The following is a 22520-nucleotide window of genomic DNA, read 5'->3' as shown; positions in this document are numbered from 1 at the left end:
CCCTAACTAACTAAAGTCAAACAATAATATTCTTTGCTAATATCAACTGATACCAAAATATGGCAACAGCGCCCTTCATAATGTATTTTCTGTATAAATACTAGCACCTCAATAAAAAAATGAAGTGTCCTTATCTATATCTGACTCCGCAAAAAATCAAAGATGCCGGCTTCTTTCATAGCATTGCCACCGACCGCTGTCGGGTTTCTCGGAAAGAAACCTACGTCGCCGTGCGACAACTAAAATTCAGTTAATATTTTATTATAATCGATCCTGACGAATAAATGAATTTCATAAATGAATGAATTTTATAAATGAATGGTTTTTGCTGCCGAATTACTAGAATACAATATTTCAAGGCAGATGACGGATCTATTCGATAATTTTTATTTGAATAGTTTTCAACGAATGTTTTCTTACTAACTATCGAATTATTCGAATGAATTGCAACTATCGAATGTTTCGATAGTATTCATTCGATAGTTCCCACTACTAATTTAAAATTTAAATCCCGAATAACTTATGAAAAGGAATACAAAAATTTTCAAAAATGGAAGCAGTTAAAAAACGTGCGAGAAGAAATAAAATGTTTAACCTATCCTCGCTGTTAAAGTATCATTTAATCTGCCCTTGCGGTTAAAGTACTCAGGGCCGTCCTGAGGGGTAGAGCAGAGGAGCAGTTGCTCCAGGCGGTCAAATTTGAGGGCGGCCGTTTCGGTACAATTGTACTGAATTCGGTACATCTTGACCAAATTCGGTACGTCATGCGTCAGTACTACATTTTGGAAAAATGGTCATTTTCGGTACGAAATTTCCAACAGCATAAATGCAACCAGTAAACTGCTTCAGAATGAGAAACTCGACATCATGTCCACAAAAGCTCTAAAAGCTATGGACGACTATTTTGTCAAAATAAGGAGTGACGACCATTTTAGAGAAATATTAGCGGATGCTGCAGAGCTGACAGAAGAGCTGGAAATTGAAGCAGTTGTTACTAATGACATTAGAGCTCGTCCCAGAAAAAAAAACTAGACAGTTTTTGTATGAATCAGTGGATGAGCCAATTTTAGATCCACGGGAAAAGTTTAAAATCGATTTTTTCTTTGTTGTCCTGGATACAATCCATGAGGCTCTCCAGGAAAGGTTGTTAAACGCTCACTCGGACTATTTTTTCTTTTTATACGACTTTGCAGTTCTCAGGAATATCTGCGAGAGGAAATAACAAGCATTGTATGGATCTTCATCTCTATTTAACGCACGGAGACAAACATGATATGAGTGGCCTAGAGCTTCGGGACGAGATATTAGCTCTAATTGCTCTAATACCACCACATAATGCCGAAAACTTCAGTTGTCCAAAACAAACATTAAAATATTTAAAAATTCACGATCTGATTGGAAACTTTCCAAATATTTACATCTCCATAAGAATCTTTGAATAAGAAGACTAAGGAAGGAGCATAATGCTATCCATGTATTCATGCATGGTGCGGAAAGGGCATCATAAAAGCTCTCTAGGGTGGGGATCCTTGACAGTTCTGTTTGACGATTCATTTGACACATTTGAATTTGATTTGAAATTTTGTGGATTTGTCAGTCTTTACGGAGCTGATTTTATGTTATTTATTATTTATTCTACTACTGATAGTTGAATAAAGGTAGTAAATCTAGATGGAAAATGTGGCAGAACTTAAATTAACAGTGACACTCTCGCGATTTATCGAAAAAGACTCTAAAATAGTTGGTTGTGTAGCGTGCGTTAGATCTCGGCAAAAATTGAGTGAAATAATGGAACAACTTTTCGCTAGTAAGTGACTATATAATATACATACGTGTAGTAAACCGATCATTTATGAAATTCACTTAAATTAACTAAATTATATATTTTTCTTGCATTTTAGCTTTTATTTATTACCTGTCAAAGATTAGATGTCAAAGAATTTAGATACGTTAATTTGACTTACCTGCTTCAGTAGCGTATCGGATGTTTGTGTTAATAAATACTTATTATAACTTATCTATTTTTATTAGAATTATATATTTTTATAACAATTTTAATAACTACCAACATTTATTCACAACGTAAAATAAAACAACAAATTATTGAGTCTACCCCACGTCTACCCTACATCATAGTTTTACATTTTTTAAATAAAATTAGAACGACACTGATAAACCGGAATTTAAGTCGGCCATATTTGAGGCCCATCGCGGTGTACCTAAGATTTTTGATATGCTCCTTCCTTAGTCTTCTTATTCAAAGATAAGAATCTTATTAACGCTGCCGGTTTCAATGGCAACCGGGGAGAGAAGTTTTTCTAAACTCAAAATAATTGAGAGAATTACCTGAGATCAAGTATGACACAAGAACGATAAGCGGATTATTTTTATTATCTATTGAGCACGAAATAGCGAACAGTCTAAACATCGACGATTTTATTTCAGTTTGTTTCTCAGGATTATGTCTATGTATTTGTTACGAATTTTGTTTTGTTAATAATTTATAATAATTTATATTACCTTGTTTTAGGTGTTTGTTTGGCTAATGTACCTTATAATGTTTTTTTATTCTTGTTAAGTACAAAATTTAAATGCTAATTCTAAAAATCTTGCAATATTTATTTTTTTCCGAAAGCGTTTGATAATATTCTTACCATCTGTGGCACAACTTTCATAATTTTTTTTCACACCTGATTCTTCGGATCAAACTTCGAACTAATAAAAAAACGTTTGTCTGTAGAGGGGGGGGCGCATTTTTTCGGCTTGCTCCAGGCGGCCAACATATTCTATCTACTATTTTTGATAGAAAAAATAAAGGAATTTTAACAGTTGCTATGGAAAGCAGATCCTCAAATCTCATTTAAACCCATTATAGATATGTATCTAAGCGATCCAAATGGTACCGTTTAATATTTAAAAGGTTCAAATTTGTTCACGTAGCCAGTACTGTAAAAGATAAATAAAAAAACCAGTCTTATCAACGTGAGAAAATCTGACAGTACTGATACAGTACGAGTAGCCACTACAGTCACGGGTTACCTGACTACCTGTTCACTTTCTTCAAGTTAAAATTACTGAAACAAAGATAAAAAAAGGTAAAAAGTGGTCATTAAAATGTATTGTCTTGATGTTCTTCCCACGAAGAGTAGTAGTGAGATTATGGTAAAATTATATTCCTTTTTGTATTTCTATAGAAAAATCTCATGGTTAATCATCATAATGTATACTTAGAGCATTAATAAGCTTCCTTGATGCTAATAACGCACTAAGCAATGTATTTTTAATTGTTTATACAGGGTGAATCGAAATGATTGAAGTTTTTTCAATCGCTCAAATATAGCAAAGTTCAGTGGATTCTTGAGTTCCATTTTAAGTTAGTTTTTTCTTGGAAAGATTTGGACTTGTAGGCACAGGGTACATACCATATATATATAGAAACACTCTCTTTTATTTTGTGTGTACACTATTTTTTACACCCTGTACAGGGTGGGTCAAATTCGACGCTTTTAAATCGAAACGCCCTTTTCTATAGGATTTGTCAAAAATATGATGGTGAAAACCGCATATCGTTATCTGTTACCGTTTCGGAGTTACGGGGTGTTTTTCAAAAATATGCATAATTTTAACAAATCGCTGTAACTTTTTTGCTGTGAAAAATTTTGTATTTTTATGAAAACATTTCTAAAGCACTTTTTTACATAGAATCTAATGGTTTAAGTATAATTTTTTTAACAATTAATAATTTAAGAATTATCAACAGAAAATTTGATTTTTTATATGGGACACCCTGTATATTTTTAATTTATTGAAAAGAATTTAAAATTACCTTTCCAAAAATATAACACACTTGATATTTTGCTTGATTCCTCTTCGAGATATAGAGTATATAAAAATTCGCCCGCGTTAAATAAGTAGGCTTTGAACGGCACCGGCTGTAATGCAAAAAATTTTTAGCTGTGAGCATCAATTAAAACGCAAATAATATTTGCTATGAGAGATGCAGAATTTTATAACAATTTAAAATATATTTAACCAACATCAACAGATTTAAACTATATCTAATAACAATAAAGATAAATAGCAAACCAAGACATGAGATTTTGCTACAAGTGTTCGACATATCGACCGTCTTCTGTTATGGACAGACGGGGCAGTTTTTGAACATTTCTCGCGGAATTCATTAACTCAGTGAAGGTGAAAGATACCCTCTCATAACTGCTAAGTATTTCTAATTTTTGTATAGATTATACGGAAGAATAAGGAACCTTTATTATTCCGCAAATATATCCATAGGATTAGATCCATGGGCACTAAGTCAGGCGGCCTCGACGCCCAACGGCTGAGATCTTGGTTAGCTATTCAGTTATTCTTGAAATTGGCTGCAAAAATTTGCTGATAACTTCAGCGTTCTGAGACGGTGCGTCGTCTTGCTAGAAAAATATGTTTTCGAGTTCCATTAAGGGCATATCATTAATAAGGGGTCCAAAGCCTACTAGTTAAAAGCGGCGAACTTTTAAAAACAATCGAGAAACCCCTCCTTATCGAACCTCTACACCCCACAGTCAATTAGTTTGCCAAAAATCAGCTTTAAACGTCAAGCAGTTTAAGCAGAATCGTGATTACTCAGTGGTCATATTTAATGAAACACCCTGTATAAATTTTAAAAAAAATCTTGAAATATGTAAAACAACAAAATAAAATATACGTGTTTAAGAGTTTTTCCCAAAAACTCAACGGTTTTTAAATAAAAAATATTCTAATATTTGAGGGGTGATTTCTAACCCTTAGAATTCGAGCTTCGAAAAATCCCTTCTTATCGAACCTCTACACCCTAAGTCAATCCGTTTTCCAAAAATCAGCTTTTTACGTCGAGCGCTTTAAGCAAGATCGTGATTAATCAGTGACCAGATTTTTCGAAACACCCTGTATACATATTTAAAAAATCTTAAAATATGTAAAAAAATAAAATTAAATTTACGTGTATAAGCGTTTTTTCGGAAACTTAACCGTTTTTTAAATAAAAAATATTGTAATATTTGAGGGGTGGTTTCACCTCCTTGGAACTGGAATTTCGAAAAATCCTCCCTTCGAACCTCTACACGCTAGAATCAACCTGTATGCCAAAATTGAGCTTCTTACGTTGAGTGGTTTGAGCAGGATCGTGATTAATCAGTGTGTCAATCACATATTTGGATTTTATACAGGGTGTCCCAGAAATAAGTGCAAATATTTTAAGAGGTGGTAGATCTCGATAAAAGAAACATATTTTCTCTTTATCGTTTTTCAAATAAGTCCAAAATAACGGAGTTATTTTACTTTGAAAATTTCCAAAAAAAAAGATTTTTTGCTAAAATTTTGAGAATCACTGGATCTTTTCTGGTTTTTCTTTCTTGTAAATTTAATCTAATACCTATGTTTTCATATTATCATGAAATTATGTTTTTTAACTAAAAAATTTCTCATTTTCGCGAAAAAAACCTCATAGGCGTGTTTCTAGGGTTGAACTCTACTACCAGTTAAAATATTTGCACTTATTTCTGGGACACCCTGTATATTAGTACAGATTTATTTTTGTTTCCTGAAATATTTTGTATTAAAAAAAAATTATATAAAAGTGGACAACGCTGTGCCGGTCAAGCTTAATCACGTGATAAAAATTTATTTGATATGAACTACAGTTTTCTAGCATATATTTTCAATTAAAATTCCAATGATCTAAATAACTTTATTCGGAGAGACTATTTGCTTTAGTTATGTGCACCTGTGTGCGTATCTAGAAGCGCCTTTTCAATTTCAAAGCCGGTAAAAACGTAATCATCAATCAAACAGGGATATAGATGCGTGATTAGATTTTTTACTTATGTAATAGATTTTCTTTGTGGTGCCGTTATTTGAGATGGGATAGGAAAAAAATCAAAGTGATGTGTGATGGGCAGTTCTCAAATTCTTGCCTGTCTCGTTGGAAGAATGAAATAGTTTCTTAGATGACTTAGAGATTGGATATTTTGATAAAATTCACTCCGGTACTTTGTATGTTAGTTATACAAGGTCGCTTTTATGTATGGAAACGATCGATTTTATTAGGTAAAATATACAGGGTTGTTCACCACATACGACACGGAGTATTGTAGCTAAACGATGAGATTTTTACAAATTGTAAGTTTGGGGTTCGTTGAAGGACTATTAGAGCTACAATTTAAAAATATTTTTACAAGATACAGAGTGTCCCAAATAAATAAAAAATATCAAAGTTGTATTTTTTTAAATGGAACACCCTGTATATTATTACATTTTTAGTTTCTACGATTAAAATAAATGTAAATTTGATTAAGATTTATTATACTTAAAACTTACCATTTTTGAAATATTTTCAATTTTGTGAAATTGCAGTAAAAATTTTAAGACTTCATTTCTCCAAGGGTATCAAAGTTTTTAATACTAAATATTTACTGAAGTTTATTTACTGATCAGTTATTGTGTTGCAATAATAAAAATAATACTACCTTATACAGAGTGTCTAAAAATTTATTTTAAATAATTATTAGCTTCAAACGGCAATAACTTCTTTAATTTAAATGGAATGCCCTGTATATTTTAGGAGAATCAGATGCACAATTAAATTGTCTATCAAATTGTATTATACCATTTTTTACCTATCCCTTCAAGTTTTCGTAGAAAATGCATTTTCTTATAATTTAGACCTCATTTATCAATATATCCATGGAATATTGACATTTTAGATTGTTTTTAAAGCAACAAATGTACAAAATGTACAGACTAGTAATATTATCGTTTTTAGCAAAACGATAATATTACTAGCCCATTTGTATGCAAAAAGAAAACTATTTAAATTCATAAAAGAGTATACAATTAATTAAATATAACACCATTATTTCCGCCCATATACTAATTAATGACATACTTAATTGTGTTCGTTAATAAATTATTATAAATAAATGTGGATTTTTGAGTCAGAAATCAATATAATAATAAGTTATCAAATTAAAGTCTTTGTTGTTATAAATAAGCATTTATAAAAAATGAAATATCATTTTTAAGGTGTTACTTTTTATCACACTGTCTAATGCCCATACAAAATTCAGTTTTTTAGTATTTGGAGCAATTATTATTAATCAATGCAAACAGTCAGTTAATGTAGTTTGAATACTGGATCATATTAATTGGTCCTCTTTAACAAATATTTGAACAGTTTTTTTTTATTTTTTAATGAAATAAACGAATTATATCGACAATATTAGTATCTGTACTCTTTAAAAATTTGATACATCTTTAAAAATAATCTAAAATGTCAATAGTCCATGGATATATTGATAAATAAGTTCTAAATTACAAGAAAATAAATTTTCTACGGAAACTTAAAGAGATAGGTAAAAAATGTCATAATATAATTTGATAGACAATTAAATTGTGCATCTGATTCTCGTAAAATATACAGGGTGTTCCATTTAAATTAAACAAGTTATTGCCGTTTGAAGCTAATAATTATTTAAAATAAATTTTTAGACACTCTGTATAAGGTAGTATTATTTTTATTATTGCAACACAATAACTGATCAATAGATAAACTTCATTAAATATTTAGTATTAAAAACATTGATACCCTTGGAGAAATGAAGCTTTAAAGTTTTTACTGCAATTTCACAAAATTGAAAATATTTCAAAAACGGTAAGGTTTAAGTGTAATAAACCTTAATCAAATTTACCTTTATTTTAATCGTAGAAACTAAAAATGTAATAATATACAGGGTGTTCCATTTAAAAAAATACAACTTTGATATTTTTTATTTATTTGGGACACTCTGTATCTTGTAAAAATATTTTTAAATTGTAGCTCTAATAGTCCTTCATCGAACCCAAAACTTACAATTTGTAAAAATCTCATCGTTTAGCTACAATACTCCGTGTCGTATGTGGTGAACAACCCTGTATAGTGTCTAATTTTGTATAGATAATGAATGGTACGGAACCTTTCGTGCGCGAGTCCGACTCGCACTTGACCAATTCTTTAATTTATATGTAATTTCTTTTATATAAATTAGAATAAGACCGATTGCTAAATATAGCATTTAGTTAATAACTTATAAATTTCAGAATATTTGTGGTTTTTGTACCTAATAACCTTTTCATGTACCGCTATAGTATCTTAAGTGAAGTGAAAGTCGACTAAAGCATTTTAGATTTTTTCTTAACTTGCTTGGTTGTTACGAAAGCAACAAGAATTAAAAATTCTCCATTCAGTTTAAATGTTTACAAACGAAAATCGCGTATAACCTAGATCTCTAGGTATGTTTTTTTTTTTATTTTATACAAAAAGAATGTTACAACAGAGTAACAAGTACTTTAAAATGAAGTTAATAAATAGACCTTGTTTTCTACGTAAATAAATAAATAAATTTGGATATTCTATTCTAATGAAAAACAGGCTTTCACCGAAAATGAAAGCTAACTTTTACAGTTTATTTCGACTGAACAACGAATACCCAGAATATGTCTTAGTTTGAACTGAAATATTATTAGTATTGACGGAGAGCCCGGGAGAGACAGCGCTAGTTCCGCTTATTTTGTCTTAAAGCTGAAAAAACAGGACCAGTGTTTGTACCGCTGAAAAAAATATTAATAAAATTCTAAAGGAGTCAAAACTATACTTGTCGTATGCAGAATTTTATATTCTATCAGAATATGACTTAGCTTGAGCTGAAATGATAATAGTATTGAGGGAGAGCCCGGGAGACACAGAGCTAGTCCCGCTTATTTTGTCTTAAAGCTGAAAAAACAGGACCAGTGTTTGTACCTTTGAAAAAAATATTAATAAAATTCTAAAAGAATCAAAACTATACTTGTCGTATGCAGAATTTTATATTCTATCAGAATATGTCTTAGTTTGAGCTGAAATGATAATAGTATTGAGGGAGAGCCAGGGAGAGACAACGCTAGTTCCGCTTATTTTGTCTTAAAGCTGGAAAAACAAGACCAGTGTTTGTACCGTTGAAAAAAATATTAATAAAATTCTAAAGGAGTCCAAACTATACTTGTCGTATGCAGAATTTTATGGTCTATCATAATACGTCTTAGTCTGAGCTAAAATGTTGATAGTGTTGAGGGAGAGCCAGGGAGAGACAACGCTAGTTCCGCTTATTTTGTCTTAAAGCTGGAAAAACAAGATCAGTGTTTGTACCGCTGAAAAAAATATTAATAAAATTCTAAAGGAGTCCAAACTATACTTGTCGTATGCAGAATTTTATGGTCTATCATAATACGTCTTAGTCTGAGCTAAAATGTTGATAGTGTTGAGGGAGAGCCAGGGAGAGACAACGCTAGTTCCGCTTATTTTGTCTTAAAGCTGGAAAAACAAGATCAGTGTTTGTACCGCTGAAAAAAATATTAATAAAATTCTAAAGGAGTCAAAACTATACTTGTCGTATGCAGAATTTTATATTCTATCAGAATATGTCTTAGTTTGAGCTGAAATGATAATAGTATTGAGGGAGAGCCAGGGAGAGACAGAGCTAGTCCCGCTTATTTTGTCTTAAAGCTGAAAAAACAGGACCAGTGTTTGTACCGTTGAAAAAAATATTAATAAAATTCTAAAAGAATCAAAACTATACTTGTCGTATGCAGAATTTTATATTCTATCAGAATATGTCTTAGTTTGAGCTGAAATGATAATAGTATTGACGGAGAGCCCGGGAGAGACAGAGCTAGTCCCGCTTATTTTGTCTTAAAGCTGAAAAAACAGGACCAGTGTTTGTACCGTTGAAAAAAATATTAATAAAATTCTAAAGGAGTCAAAACTATACTTGTCGTATGCAGAATTGTATATTCTATCAGAATATGTCTTAGTTTGAGCTGAAATGATAATAGTATTGAGGGAGAGCCAGGGAGAGACAGAGCTAGTCCCGCTTATTTTGTCTTAAAGCTGAAAAAACAGGACCAGTGTTTGTACCGTTGAAAAAAATATTAATAAAATTCTAAAAGAATCAAAACTATACTTGTCGTATGCAGAATTTTATATTCTATCAGAATATGTCTTAGTTTGAGCTGAAATGATAATAGTATTGAGGGAGAGCCAGGGAGAGACAGAGCTAGTTCCGCTTATTTTGTCTTAAAGCTGAAAAAACAGGACCAGTGTTTGTACCGTTGAAAAAAATATTAATAAAATTCTAAAAGAATCAAAACTATACTTGTCGTATGCAGAATTTTATATTCTATCAGAATATGTCTTAGTTTGAGCTGAAATGATAATAGTATTGAGGGAGAGCCCGGGAGAGACAGAGCTAGTCCCGCTTATTTTGTCTTAAAGCTGAAAAAACAGGACCAGTGTTTGTACCGTTGAAAAAAATATTAATAAAATTCTAAAGGAGTCAAAACTATACTTGTCGTATGCAGAATTTTATATTCTATCAGAATATGTCTTAGTCTGAGCTGAAATGTTAATAGTGTTGAGGGAGAGCCCGGGAGAGACAGCGGTAGTTCCGCTTATTTTGTCTTAAAGCTGAAAAAACAGGACTAGTGTTTGTAATGTTGAAAAAAATATTAATAAAATTCTAAAGGAGTCAAAACCATACCTGTCGTATGCAGAATTTTATATTCTATCAGAATATGTCTTAGTTTGAGCTGAAATGTTAATAGTGTTGAGGGAGAGCCAGGGAGAGACAGCGCTAGTTCCGCTTATTTTGTCTTAAAGCTGAAAAAACAGGACCAGTGCTTGTACCGTTGAAAAAATATTAATAAAATTCTTAAAGAAGTCCAAACGATACTTGTCGTATGCAGAATTTTATGTTCTATCATAATACGTCTCAGTTTGAGCTAAAATGTTAATAGTGTTGAGGGAGAGCCAGGGAGAGACAACGCTAGTTCCGCTTATTTTGTCTTAAAGCTGGAAAAACAAGACCAGTGTTTGTACCGCTGAAAAAAATATTAATAAAATTCTAAAGGAGTCAAAACTATATTTGTCGTATGTAGAATTTTATATTCTATCAGAATATGTCTTAGTTTGAGCTGAAATGATAATAGTATTGAGGGAGAGCCCGGGAGAGACAGAGCTAGTCCCGCTTATTTTGTCTTAAAGCTGAAAAAACAGGACCAGTGTTTGTACCGCTGAATAAAATATTAATACAATTCTAAAGGAGTCAAAACTATACTTGTCGTATGCAGAATTTTACATTCTATCAGAATACGTCTTAATTTGAGCTAAAATGTTAATAGTGTTGAGGGAGAGCCAGGGAGAGACAACGCTAGTTCCGCTTATTTTGTCTTAAAGCTGGAAAAACAAGACCAGTGTTTGTACCGCTGAAAAAAATATTAATAAAAATCTAAAGGAGTCAAAACAGTACTTGTCGTATGCAGAATTTTATATTCTATCAGAATATGACTTAGTTTGAGCTGGAATGTTAATAGTGTTGAGGGACAGCCCGGGAGAGACAGCGCTAGTTCCGCTTATTTTGTCTTAAAGCTGAAAAAACTGGACTAGTGTTTGTACCGTTGAAAAAAATATTAATAAAACTCTAAAAGAGTCAAAACTATACTTGTCGTATGCAGAATTTTATATTCTATTAGAATTGAATGGTTTCTGTGCCTATTACAAACAGAAAAGACTATCCAGAGTTTGATGCTAACTGGTTCTACCCTGTCTACAACTAAATTACTATCTACTTGAAGTAGTCTACTTTTCAAAAATCTTGGTACGTTCCGCATAAACATGGTACAGAACAGGTATAGGAGGTACTTAATTCCATGTCAGCGAATTCCTTAACATTTAAATCCCACCTTAATATCGTTTAATTTGCATCTAACCTGCCGATCGAGATCACAACAATTTAGCCCGTTGTTAAATCGTTATGGCGGGTTCAGATGACACCGGCCATTAATTCCCGTGTGGAAGGGACCTAAGGAACTCGTTATTTTGCCGTATAAAAACTGATTATGGCGAAATAAAATCATTTTTTTATATTTATTTCTTTTTCTGATGATTTAGAGCTAATTAATATACAGTATGTCCATCAGATCGTCTGTAGAAGGGAAAAACATTTGTATTATTAATTATTTAAGTGTCCATTTCAGTAGTCCAAAGAAGTAGCAAAATAAGCGTTCGGCATTTAACGTTTTATGTAAAACTGACTAGGTATTTTTACACAAATGAAGAAGGAAATTAAAGATAAACGATTATACTATATCCGTATTTCAGCACATTTTTAGGCAGCTTCTTTATTTTTAAGATTTTGATTTTCAAGTCTTTGATCAACAAAATATTCCTTATATTTGGACTAAATTTTCTCGAAAATAATGACATAATTTCAATTTCCGTTACAATACGGAAATAGATTGAAGTTTTGTGATTACAGTGATATATGTACAGGGTTGTTCACCACATACGACACGGAGTATTGTAGCTAAACGATCAAATTTTTACAAATTGTAAGTTCGGGGTTCGTTGAAGGACTATTAGAGCTACAATTTAAAAATAGTTTTACAAGATACAGAGTGTCCCAAATAAATAAAAAATATCAAAGTTGTATTTTTTTAAATGGAACACCCTGTATATTATTACATTTTTAGTTTCTACGATTAAAAGAAAGGTAAATTTGATTAAGATTTATTATACTTAAACCTTACCGTTTTTGAAATATTTTCAATTTTGTGAAATTGCAGTAAAAATTTTAAAGCTTCATTTCTCCAAGGGTATCAATGTTTTTAATACTAAATCTTTAATGAAGTTTATTTATTGATCAATTATTGTGTTGCAATAATAAAAATAATACTACCTTATACAGAGTGTCTAAAAATTTATTTTAAATAATTATTAGCTTCAAACGGCAATAACTTCTTTAATTTAAATGGAATGCCCTGTATATTTTAGGAGAATCAGATGCACAATTAAATTGTCTATCAAATTGTATTATACCATTTTTTACCTATCCCTTCAAGTTTTCGTAGAAAATGCATTTTCTTATAATTTAGACCTCATTTATCAATATATCCATGGAATATTGACATTTTAGATTGTTTTAAAACAACAAATGTACAAAATGTACAGACTAGTAATATTATCGTTTTTAGCAAAACGATAATATTACTAACCATTTGTATGCAGAAAAAACTATTTAAATCTTTATAAAAGAGTATACCATTAATTAAATATAACACCATTATTTCCGCCCATATACTAATTAATGACATACTTAATTGTGTTCGTTAATAAATTATTATAAATAAATGTGGATTTTTGAGTCAGAAATCAATATAATAATAAGTTACCAAATTAAAGTCTTTGTTGTTATAAATAAGCATTTATTAAAAAATGAAATATCATTTTTAAGGTGTTACTTTTTATCACACTGTCTAATGCCCATACAAAATTCAGTTTTTTAGTATTTGGAGCAATTATTATTAATCAACGCAAACAGTCAGTTAATGTAGTTTGAATACTGGAATCATATTAATTGGTCCTCTTTAACAAATATTTACAGTTTTTTTTATTTTTTAATGAAATAAGCCAATTATATCGACAATATTAGTATCTGTACTCTTTAAAAATTTGGTAAATCTTTAAAAATAATCTAAAATGTCAGTAGTCCATGGGTATATTGATAAATAAGTTCTAAATTACAAGAAAATGCATTTTCTACGGAAACTTAAAGAGATAGGTAAAAAATGGTATAATATAATTTGATAGACAATTAAATTGTGCATCTGATTCTCGTAAAATATATAGGGTGTTCCATTTAAATTAAAGAAGTTATTGCCGTTTGAAGCTAATAATTATTTAAAATAAATTTTTAGACACTCTGTATAAGGTAGTATTATTTTTATTATTGCAACACAATAACTGATCAGTAAATAAACTTCAGTAAATATTTAGTATTAAAAACTTTGATATCCTTGGAGAAATGAAGCCTTAACATTTTTACTGCAATTTCACAAAATTGAAAATATTTCAAAAACGGTAAGGTTCAAGTATAATAAATCTTAGTCCTTCGTCGAACCCAATACTTACACTTTGTAAAAATCTCATCGTTTAGCTACAATACTCCGTGTCGTATGTGGTGAACAACCCTGTATAATTTATATGGTTTTGTAACAAATTGTTCGCTATTTTATGGCAAACCAAACCTTAATCAAAGCACGTGTGTTTGGAATTTAAAAATTGGCATTTTTTCAGTCATAAAATTTGGCAATCTTCGTCGTGCCACCGGTTTTGCTAAAAACGATCTTATTTACTAATTAAAAGACGTAGAATAAGTAAATATAGACCACTATATTCTTAGAGAACATTAATGGATGTAGGGAAGATTTTAACCTTTAAATCATCAAAAATAGCTCAAAAACAAGGATTTAAAAAATTATTTTCCTTATAAAATCAAGGTATCTAAGCTTATTCTAAAAGTGTAGATATTTTAAATCTACATAAAATTTCTTACAAATGTCGAAAATGGATTACTTTCTTTAGTATTTTGTGTAAAAAAACTGTCTAAATTAACAAAAACGCTTCATTCTTCTTCTGATTGCTTGTGTAATAACCCTTTCTGCAATTGTACCGTTGATTCCGCAAAACCCAGAACTTATTTACATTTTTATTGTCTCCAACGGCTGGAATTTCACTCTGACTTTAATGAAACAATTCCCAAACCGAAATGGATTCTGGCAAATTCGGAACGAGACTTAAAATTGGATCCTTTATTCTAGTTTTTTAGCTTGCAGTTGCTGCGAAGACTACAGAGATAATAATATAGCAAGAATCTAAACAAGAAAAAGATAATTATAACAATTAAAATATACTTATAATGCTTTTTTAGTTGATGCAATTATTAGAGTAGAGAGAACCTCTATGAATTGACATGAGAACTTGGTTCAACTTTATATTCTACGTTTGTGTCATGTCTGAATGGACATAACATGGTTATAAATGTTTTTTTGTTCGAGTACACTGTTGGAATTCGTTGAACGCGACATGGTGTGAATTTTTAAAAAGATAATTCTATTTTTATTGTTTTTTGTTGGGAAAACCCAAGTTAAACAATATATTTCTTTTTATTTGTCAGATTATTTTTTGTCGCACTTCTAGAAACGTCCAGTATATAAAAAATAGCCAAAAATGGGCATTTTTGCATCGATTTTGTTAAAACTACTGTTATTTTATTACTACGTTGTAGTCTTACGAGAACAGTAATGGATGATGGAGACATTTTAACCATCATCAAAAATAGCTCAAAAACAGAGATTCCAAAAAATTATTTTTTTCACAAATCCAAGGTATCTAAACCTAATATTCTGAATCCACATAAAATTTTCTACATGTTTATGTTTCTAAGGCCTTTGAATATGAGCAAAAAAAAAGCCAAATAATTGGCATTGTGGTGGGAGAAACCCTTTGAATAAGAAGACTAAGGAAGGAGCATAATGCTATCCATGTATTCATGCATGGTGGGCGGAAAAAGCTCTCTAGGGTGGGGATCCTTGACAGTTCTGTTTGACGATTCATTTGACACATTTGAATTTGATTTGAAATTTTGTGGATTTGTCAGTCTTTATGGAGCGTATTTTATGTTATTTATTATTTATTCTACTACTGATAGTTGTATAAAGGTAGTAAATCTAGATGGAAATTGTGGCAGCACTTAAATTAACAGTGACACTATCGCGATTTATTGAAAAAGACTCTAAAATAGTTGGTTGTGTAGCGTGCGGTAGATCTCGGCAAAAAATTGTGAAATAATGGAACAACTTTTCGCTAGTAAGTGACTATATAATATACATACGTGTAGTAAACCGATCATTTATGAAATTCACTTAAATTAACTAAATTATATATTTTTCTTGCATTTTAGCTTTTATTTATTACTTGTCAAAGATTATATGTCAAAGAATTTAGATACGTTAATTTGACTTACCTGCTTCAGTAGCGTATCGGATGTTTGTGGTAATAAATACTTATTATAACTTATCTATTTTTATTAGAATTATATATTTTTATAACAATTTTAATAACTACCAACATTTATTCACAACGTAAAATAAAACAACAAATTATTGACGTTGGGGTCTACCCCACGTCTACCCTACATCATAGTTTTACATTTTTTAAATAAAATTAGAACGACACTGATAAACCGGAATTTAAGTCGGCCATATTTGAGGCCCATCGCGGTGTACCTAAGATTTTTGATATGCCCCTTGCTTAGTCTTCTTATTCAAAGGAGAAACCCAACTGAAACATTATGCTCTTTTTATTTGTCAGATTATTTTTTGTTGCACTTTTAGAAACGTCCAGTATATAAAAAAATGTAAGAAATATAATTCGGAATAAAAAGAGACTCTCTAGACTACTAAAATGCCAGAAATAAAAACTGAAAAACCCAAGTTAGGGTTTTAATTAAAAGAATACTTATTGGAGGGGCATGTTTTTATAGAAGGGTTGTCAAGCTGAGACTCAATGGGGCAGATGATTCCACTTTATGACGTTTGCTAGACGTCTCCTCTTAAATGAAAATAAAAGCGGGCAATTTAAAAAACAAATTAAGAAAAGCCTGTCTCGGTTTTCCTTTTCCTACACAATCTTGTCTATGCAAAAAAAAAACATTAATAAACAAATAAATAGATTCTTTATTTTTCAATAATATTTAAAGATAAACTTTACATTTCTTTCCGGGATTCATGGGCGTATCAACGGGGCACAGGAAGTCGTCAGAAAAATAAGGAGAATGCATGACAGCTCCGGCTATTCTGTAGTTTTGAACGCCGTGTATATCCATGGAATCTGTGTCTTTCTGGTCAAAATTATTGTCTGAACACATATAAGTGCTCGCCATGATCCAAAAAAGTTGATTGGGAGTGTAACTCAACCCTGTATACGGATGGAAAACAAAATTATTCAATTAATTTTTGTAAAAATTGTAAATAAAGAGAACTTTATTGACCTGGTAGCTGAGTTTCAACTCCATGATCATCTGTCCATCTCTGGTAGGCTGTATATGCTAGGTTTATACCCAGTAAGTCAGCTAGATTTTCCCTCAAAGTCTCTGCACCATTTTTCTATAAAAAAAAAACAATTAAATAATATTTAAAACATCTCTAAATCATATTTAAAGACTTAAGTACCCAACAGAGATGCTCTAAGATCTACATTTAACTGTATTAAGTAGTCAACAAGATATAAATAAAAATATAATGGTTTCATAAATAAACATTTTAGAACTTTTCTATGTTTACTTATTTCTCTGAGATGCCTTACTTGTGTGCTTTCGATGTCTGTGACGAATTTTTCATAGTCTTTGACAATGCATTGTGCATTTTCTTCAAACTTTTTTCTAGTATCATTGTTCCAAAGGTTATTAGAAAAGGTATGAGTTAGTTCATGTCCTATAATATGTCCTAAAGATCCGTAGTTGAGGTACTGTGGTCTAGATGGATCGTATACCGGGGGATACAAAATTGGTGCTGGTAAAACTAAAATTTTTGGTATCATCTATAGATTGTTGATATCATAATATCAACATACTTACTTAAAATGTTGAGGTCATGTACGTAATAGGCATTTACAGATGCCATGGTATCTTCGAGGATGTCATCAATGCCAGAACTTCCTATTTTATCATAGGTACGATCAAAATAGTACCTTCTAACTGTATGTACTATCTCTATAAGGCTTACAGATGACATATTGAGCTAAAAAATACAAAAAGTTTATAAAAAAACTTAAAAAAATATACTCCATAATCTATGAAACTGAAATTAACATACTCTTTCAAAGTTGTCGTTTTGTGTCTCATTGACAGTCCATCCTATTGCTTGTTTCATGTTTTTCAAAAACTCTATCGATGATTTTTGATCATTCAAATTCATCCAAGCGTTGTCTTTCACAGAGTGTATAATTTCTTCCTTCACATTTTCTATCAGTTTTTCTATTCTATTTTTCTTTTCTTTTGTTAGAGACCTTTTTATGTATTCTGTCTCAGCAACATGTGGAAACCTATATAATACAATGAAAAATTTAATATTAGACAATTTAATACATATTTTTACTAAATTTTCTACTATATAGTGTTTTGCCCTATACCGGGTGTTGCATCGTCGGACGGGACATAGAAAATCCAACGTAAATTTTAATGGGGTCAATTATTGACTTCCCTAATTATTTTAGAGAATAATTCTATTTAGGTTTATTGAAGAGCATTAAAACCCACATTCAAAAGAATAACTTTAGATATTTTTGATTAGTCCGTTTACGAGTTATCGCCGATTTCTTTTTAAATATTTTTCCTTTCGTATGGCCCTGTATTTACTTATAAGCACCAGTCAAGTTAAAAATAACTGTCAAATGAAGTTGTCATTTCAGAAATTTACCTATTTAGTGCTTTATTATTATTGAAAACTCGTTCCTACATCGGAAATCTTAAAGATGTATTTATAAATACAAATTAATGTGAATTAAAGTAAAATAAAGTAATCAATTACAAGGTCAATTATAGTATTATTACAATATTCAATAACTTATTAATTTAGGTACTATTAAATTGTTAGAACTTTAGGATTTAAGATGTTCAAATATTCCTCCATCGACTGCTAGGCAATAACCCAGGCGATCATAAAATTCTCTTCTTACATTCGCTAGTTGGTAAACTGACATTCTATTGCATTCGAGAAATAGCATTTTTTAACTCGTTTAGATTTGGGTATTTTTTATCCTTGTATATCCTGTTTTTAAAATGGCCCCAGAGAAAGAAATCATTTGGCGAAATATCAGGAGACCTTGCTGGCCAATTTACTGTATGATTTAGGCCAATAACGTTTCCGTTAAAACTATGTATTGTCTTATTCCCGAACAGCCAGGGTACTTAGCCATCCATTTGGTACCAAACTTCCTGATTTTCCCTAGCGGCATCATGTAAAGCAGGTAGAATATGATTTTCGAGTAGTTCCAAATAATATTCTGCATTTAAATTTCGCGTAAGAAATAATGGCCCGATAATATTGTGTCCGAATATCCCTGCCCAAACATTTACTTTCTGTGGATATTGCGTCCTTCTTTCGACAAACCTGTGTTGGTTTTCTTTGTTCCAATATCGATAATTTTGAACATTCAGTTCATTATTTAAGGTAAACGTGCATTCGTCAGTAAAACATATGTTTTTTAAAAATTCCCTATCCGTATTTGCTCTTTCCATCATATCAAAACAAAACGCCTGCCCCCGTATTTCGTCCCCATCTCGTAGCTCTTGGTGCTTTTCATATTTGAAGGAATAGTAAATACTATTCCTTCAAATATGAAAAGCACCAAGAGTCCATAAATATGTCGTTTCAAAATTCGAAACGCTGTAGTGTGATCTATTCCTATTTCATCCTCAAGTTACCTTGTGCTGATCTTTCCATCGTTCTCTTCCACGCACAATAAAACTTCCAAGTCGGTATCATTTCTTGCATCTTCTCTTTGTTCCTGCCTTGCTTCATATCTGCAGTTATTTATTAGGGTACCTTTTTTGTCTCAAATCTCTGGATATTCCTTGCGATTGTAGATTTTCCAGGTATCGGTCTATTCGGATTCATGGCTAATATTTTCGATGTAGGTATGAGTTTTTAATAATAATAATAAAGCACTAAATAGATAAATTTCTGAAATGACCACTTCATTTGACAGTTATCTTTTACCTTGACTGGTGCTCATAAGTAAAAACAAGGCCTTAAGAAAGGAGAAATATTTAAAAAGAAATCGGCGATAACTCGTAAACGGGCTAATCAAAAATATCTAAAGTTATTCTTTTGAATGTGGGTTTTAGTACTCTTTAATAAACCTAAATAGAATTATTCTCTAAAATAATTAGGGAAGCCAATAATTGACCCCATTAAAATTTACATGGGATTTCCTATGTCCCGCTCGACGATGCAATACCCGGTATATACATAGAACAGAAACGATTGATTATAGGAAAAAGACAGAAAATCAATAAAAAATTACATCAAAAACTTACAATTCTATAGCTTTCCTGTAGCAAACTTCACTTCTTTTGGGTTTTTGAGGTTCATTCAACACTTCCCTAACGTACTCTCCAACTTTCGAACTCAGATACTCATAATCGTTGATAATATTCAAGATTACAATATAATTCACCCACAGTTTCGTTGAAGTGCTTTGAATCAAATAGTACAACTCCTTAAGGTACTCTTCGCCCGTACTGAAAACGATCACATCATCTTGTTTCAGGTAGTTCTGCTTAGTGATGTTCTTCAAGAACGACAGCCAATGCAGTTTTAGAAAGCTCACGTTTTTTAAAGCTGAAATTGGAGTTTTTTGTTGAGTTAAAGTTAGGTTTTTGGTCTGTGAATAAGCATTTTCGATAATTTTTGATAGGTTCCTCGCAAACTTGATGGTTTCTCTTAATTCCCATGTAGCACTGAGGGTAGGATCTCCCCAGGTCCTTGCTATGTTCAAAATTCCTTCTAAATTCACCTCTTTAAAGACTTTTTTCTCGAAAGACCTCTTTGGAGGTAGTGCAACATCCAAAAAAACCTTATTTCTTCTTTCATCCTTCTTTATGCCAACACTAAGAAAGAAATCGTGTACCAAACCTTTTTCTTTTGACTTTACCATGACTTCTGGCCAATAAAGATCCTCCACGAAGCCATGTGATAATGGCCAACTTCCTGTAGCTTGTCTTATGGACTCTAGGAAGCCGGTATCGTTATTTTTTTCGATGAAAGTTGTATTTAGGCAGGCTTTGTAGAATTCTTTTTGGTTTTCAAAGGCTATTGAATAATTTTGAGTGTTGTTTGACGTTTCTAACAATATTTCGTTGAGTTTAGCTGTTTGGTGGTACTGTAGATCAGTTAAAGTTGATCTTTTCTTGGTTGCTAGGGTTGTTTTATGGAAGCCTCCACAGGTGAATTTGTAGAAGTCTTGACAGGGATCGATACTTTGGTCTATTGTGGATAAAATGTGGTATGACGCTTCAATGCATTGCGGAGAGTAACACACATCGCGTCCTGTAATAAAAAGTAATATATTTTATACAGGGTGTATCTTAAATAAGTGCAAGTACCGTATGATCGAAAAAAAAACGGTGTTTTTGACGTCGTCATCTTTGTCGCCATCTTTGACGCCGTTTTTTTTTCGATCATACGGTATTTTTAATCAAGTTCTGTGGCAACACAGCGATACCTTGACGGTTATCAAAATGTATGCATTATTTATCTAAACTTTCAAAAATAAGTAACGATAAAAATGGTATGTTTCACACCCTGTATAATGAAAAATAAAATAAAAAAGAAATTACATACAAATAAAGTTTTTCAGGATTGGCTAAAGAAAAAAAAACGAATTATTAAAAAATAAGAAGGGTTTTTTGTATAAAATTTATTTATTTCATATTTTCCTACAAAGTTATTTGATTATATGGACTAAAATGACTATATTGAAAACAATCTCAAATAGAAAGCGTGATATGGAGTTATTTCAGAACACTAGCTCACCCTGTATGTTATTCTCACCTTTTCTAATGGCAACCAAGAACACAAAAAACACAAAACACAATAGTCCGAGCACAATAACTGAGACAATCAAGTTTCTTTCGAGTTTTGATCGTTCTTGAAGCTTTTCACTCCACTTGTCCATGATGTTCTTAAAGAAAAAATGTAATAGAACTGAATTTAGGTCTAAAAACGACCGGTTTTCTAATTCTGAAGTGACTAAGTCGCTTAATTGAAGCATCTAATTGGTCAGACACGTCATTATTATAGGCCTCTTAATTCTGGACTTTAATTGTTGTAATTTTAATACGCCCACACGATTAAAAATTGTATTTTCTGTTTTATAATATGTGTCTAGTAATTAGGTAAGTAGTTAAAATAATGTTATTCTTATAAAAAAATAAGAATGACTTATATAAAATAATTTTTGAGGCAGTATTATTACTGCAGATACATAAAATTCACAAGTCGCACAACACTCAGTGAAACAAAATGTGCTAGGAATAACCAAGAAAAGGCAATAAAAGAATAGAGTGGAAATAAAAAATTATAATATATAGGGTGTACCATTTAAAAAAAATGAGATTTTTTTAATTTTAAGTAGCTGAAATTCATAAATATATTTTGAACACCCTGTATCATTTAATTAAAATATCTTTACATATATCTTTTTTTCAGCTCTATAAAACTCTCCTACCAAATTTTGGTACTCCAACTTCAGAAACAATGGCACCACTGACAATTTTTTACCACACTGCAATTTGACATTTGTTTAAACACATTTAAATATTACAAAAACTATTAATTTTAGGTATAAAACATTATTTAAAAAGTTTATGGACTTTTATGCAGAACTGAAAATAAAATTAAAAATAAGGTGTCCAAACAAATTAGATAATGGACTTTATCGTTGACTCACCCTGTATATAGGATGTGGCATGTCGTGGAAAGGCACGTTGTTGCGTAAATTCCATCGAAGTAATGGTATAAATAAACTGACATAAACCTCTGTGGGCAATTAAATAATATTTATTAAAGCCGGG

At 31.2% G+C, this 22520-nt stretch overlaps 2 protein-coding genes across 3 annotated transcripts in view; one reads left to right on the top strand and one right to left on the bottom strand.

Moving 5' to 3' along the window:
• LOC115880303 (protein espinas-like) overlaps positions 1-22520 on the top strand; it is a 149190-nt gene that overhangs the window by 105608 nt on the left and 21062 nt on the right. The gene's annotated exons all lie outside the window — the stretch shown is intronic.
• Positions 16603-21668, bottom strand: LOC115880321 (membrane metallo-endopeptidase-like 1). The gene is made up of 7 exons (XM_030897516.1): positions 21499-21668; positions 19983-20994; positions 17758-17986; positions 17520-17682; positions 17249-17463; positions 16935-17049; positions 16603-16861 (listed from the first exon to the last, which is right to left on the bottom strand). The coding sequence occupies exons 1-7, from the start codon at positions 21620-21622 to the stop codon at positions 16638-16640; spliced, it is 2082 nt and encodes a 693-aa protein (XP_030753376.1). The 5' UTR covers positions 21623-21668; the 3' UTR covers positions 16603-16637.

The sequence above is a fragment of the Sitophilus oryzae genome, unplaced genomic scaffold (genome assembly GCF_002938485.1).
Source record: "Sitophilus oryzae breed Bouriz unplaced genomic scaffold, Soryzae_2.0 scaffold_1621_pilon_pilon, whole genome shotgun sequence".
In the NCBI taxonomy this organism is placed as follows: domain Eukaryota; kingdom Metazoa; phylum Arthropoda; class Insecta; order Coleoptera; family Curculionidae; genus Sitophilus; species Sitophilus oryzae.
This window is presented reverse-complemented; position numbering and strand designations above follow the sequence as displayed.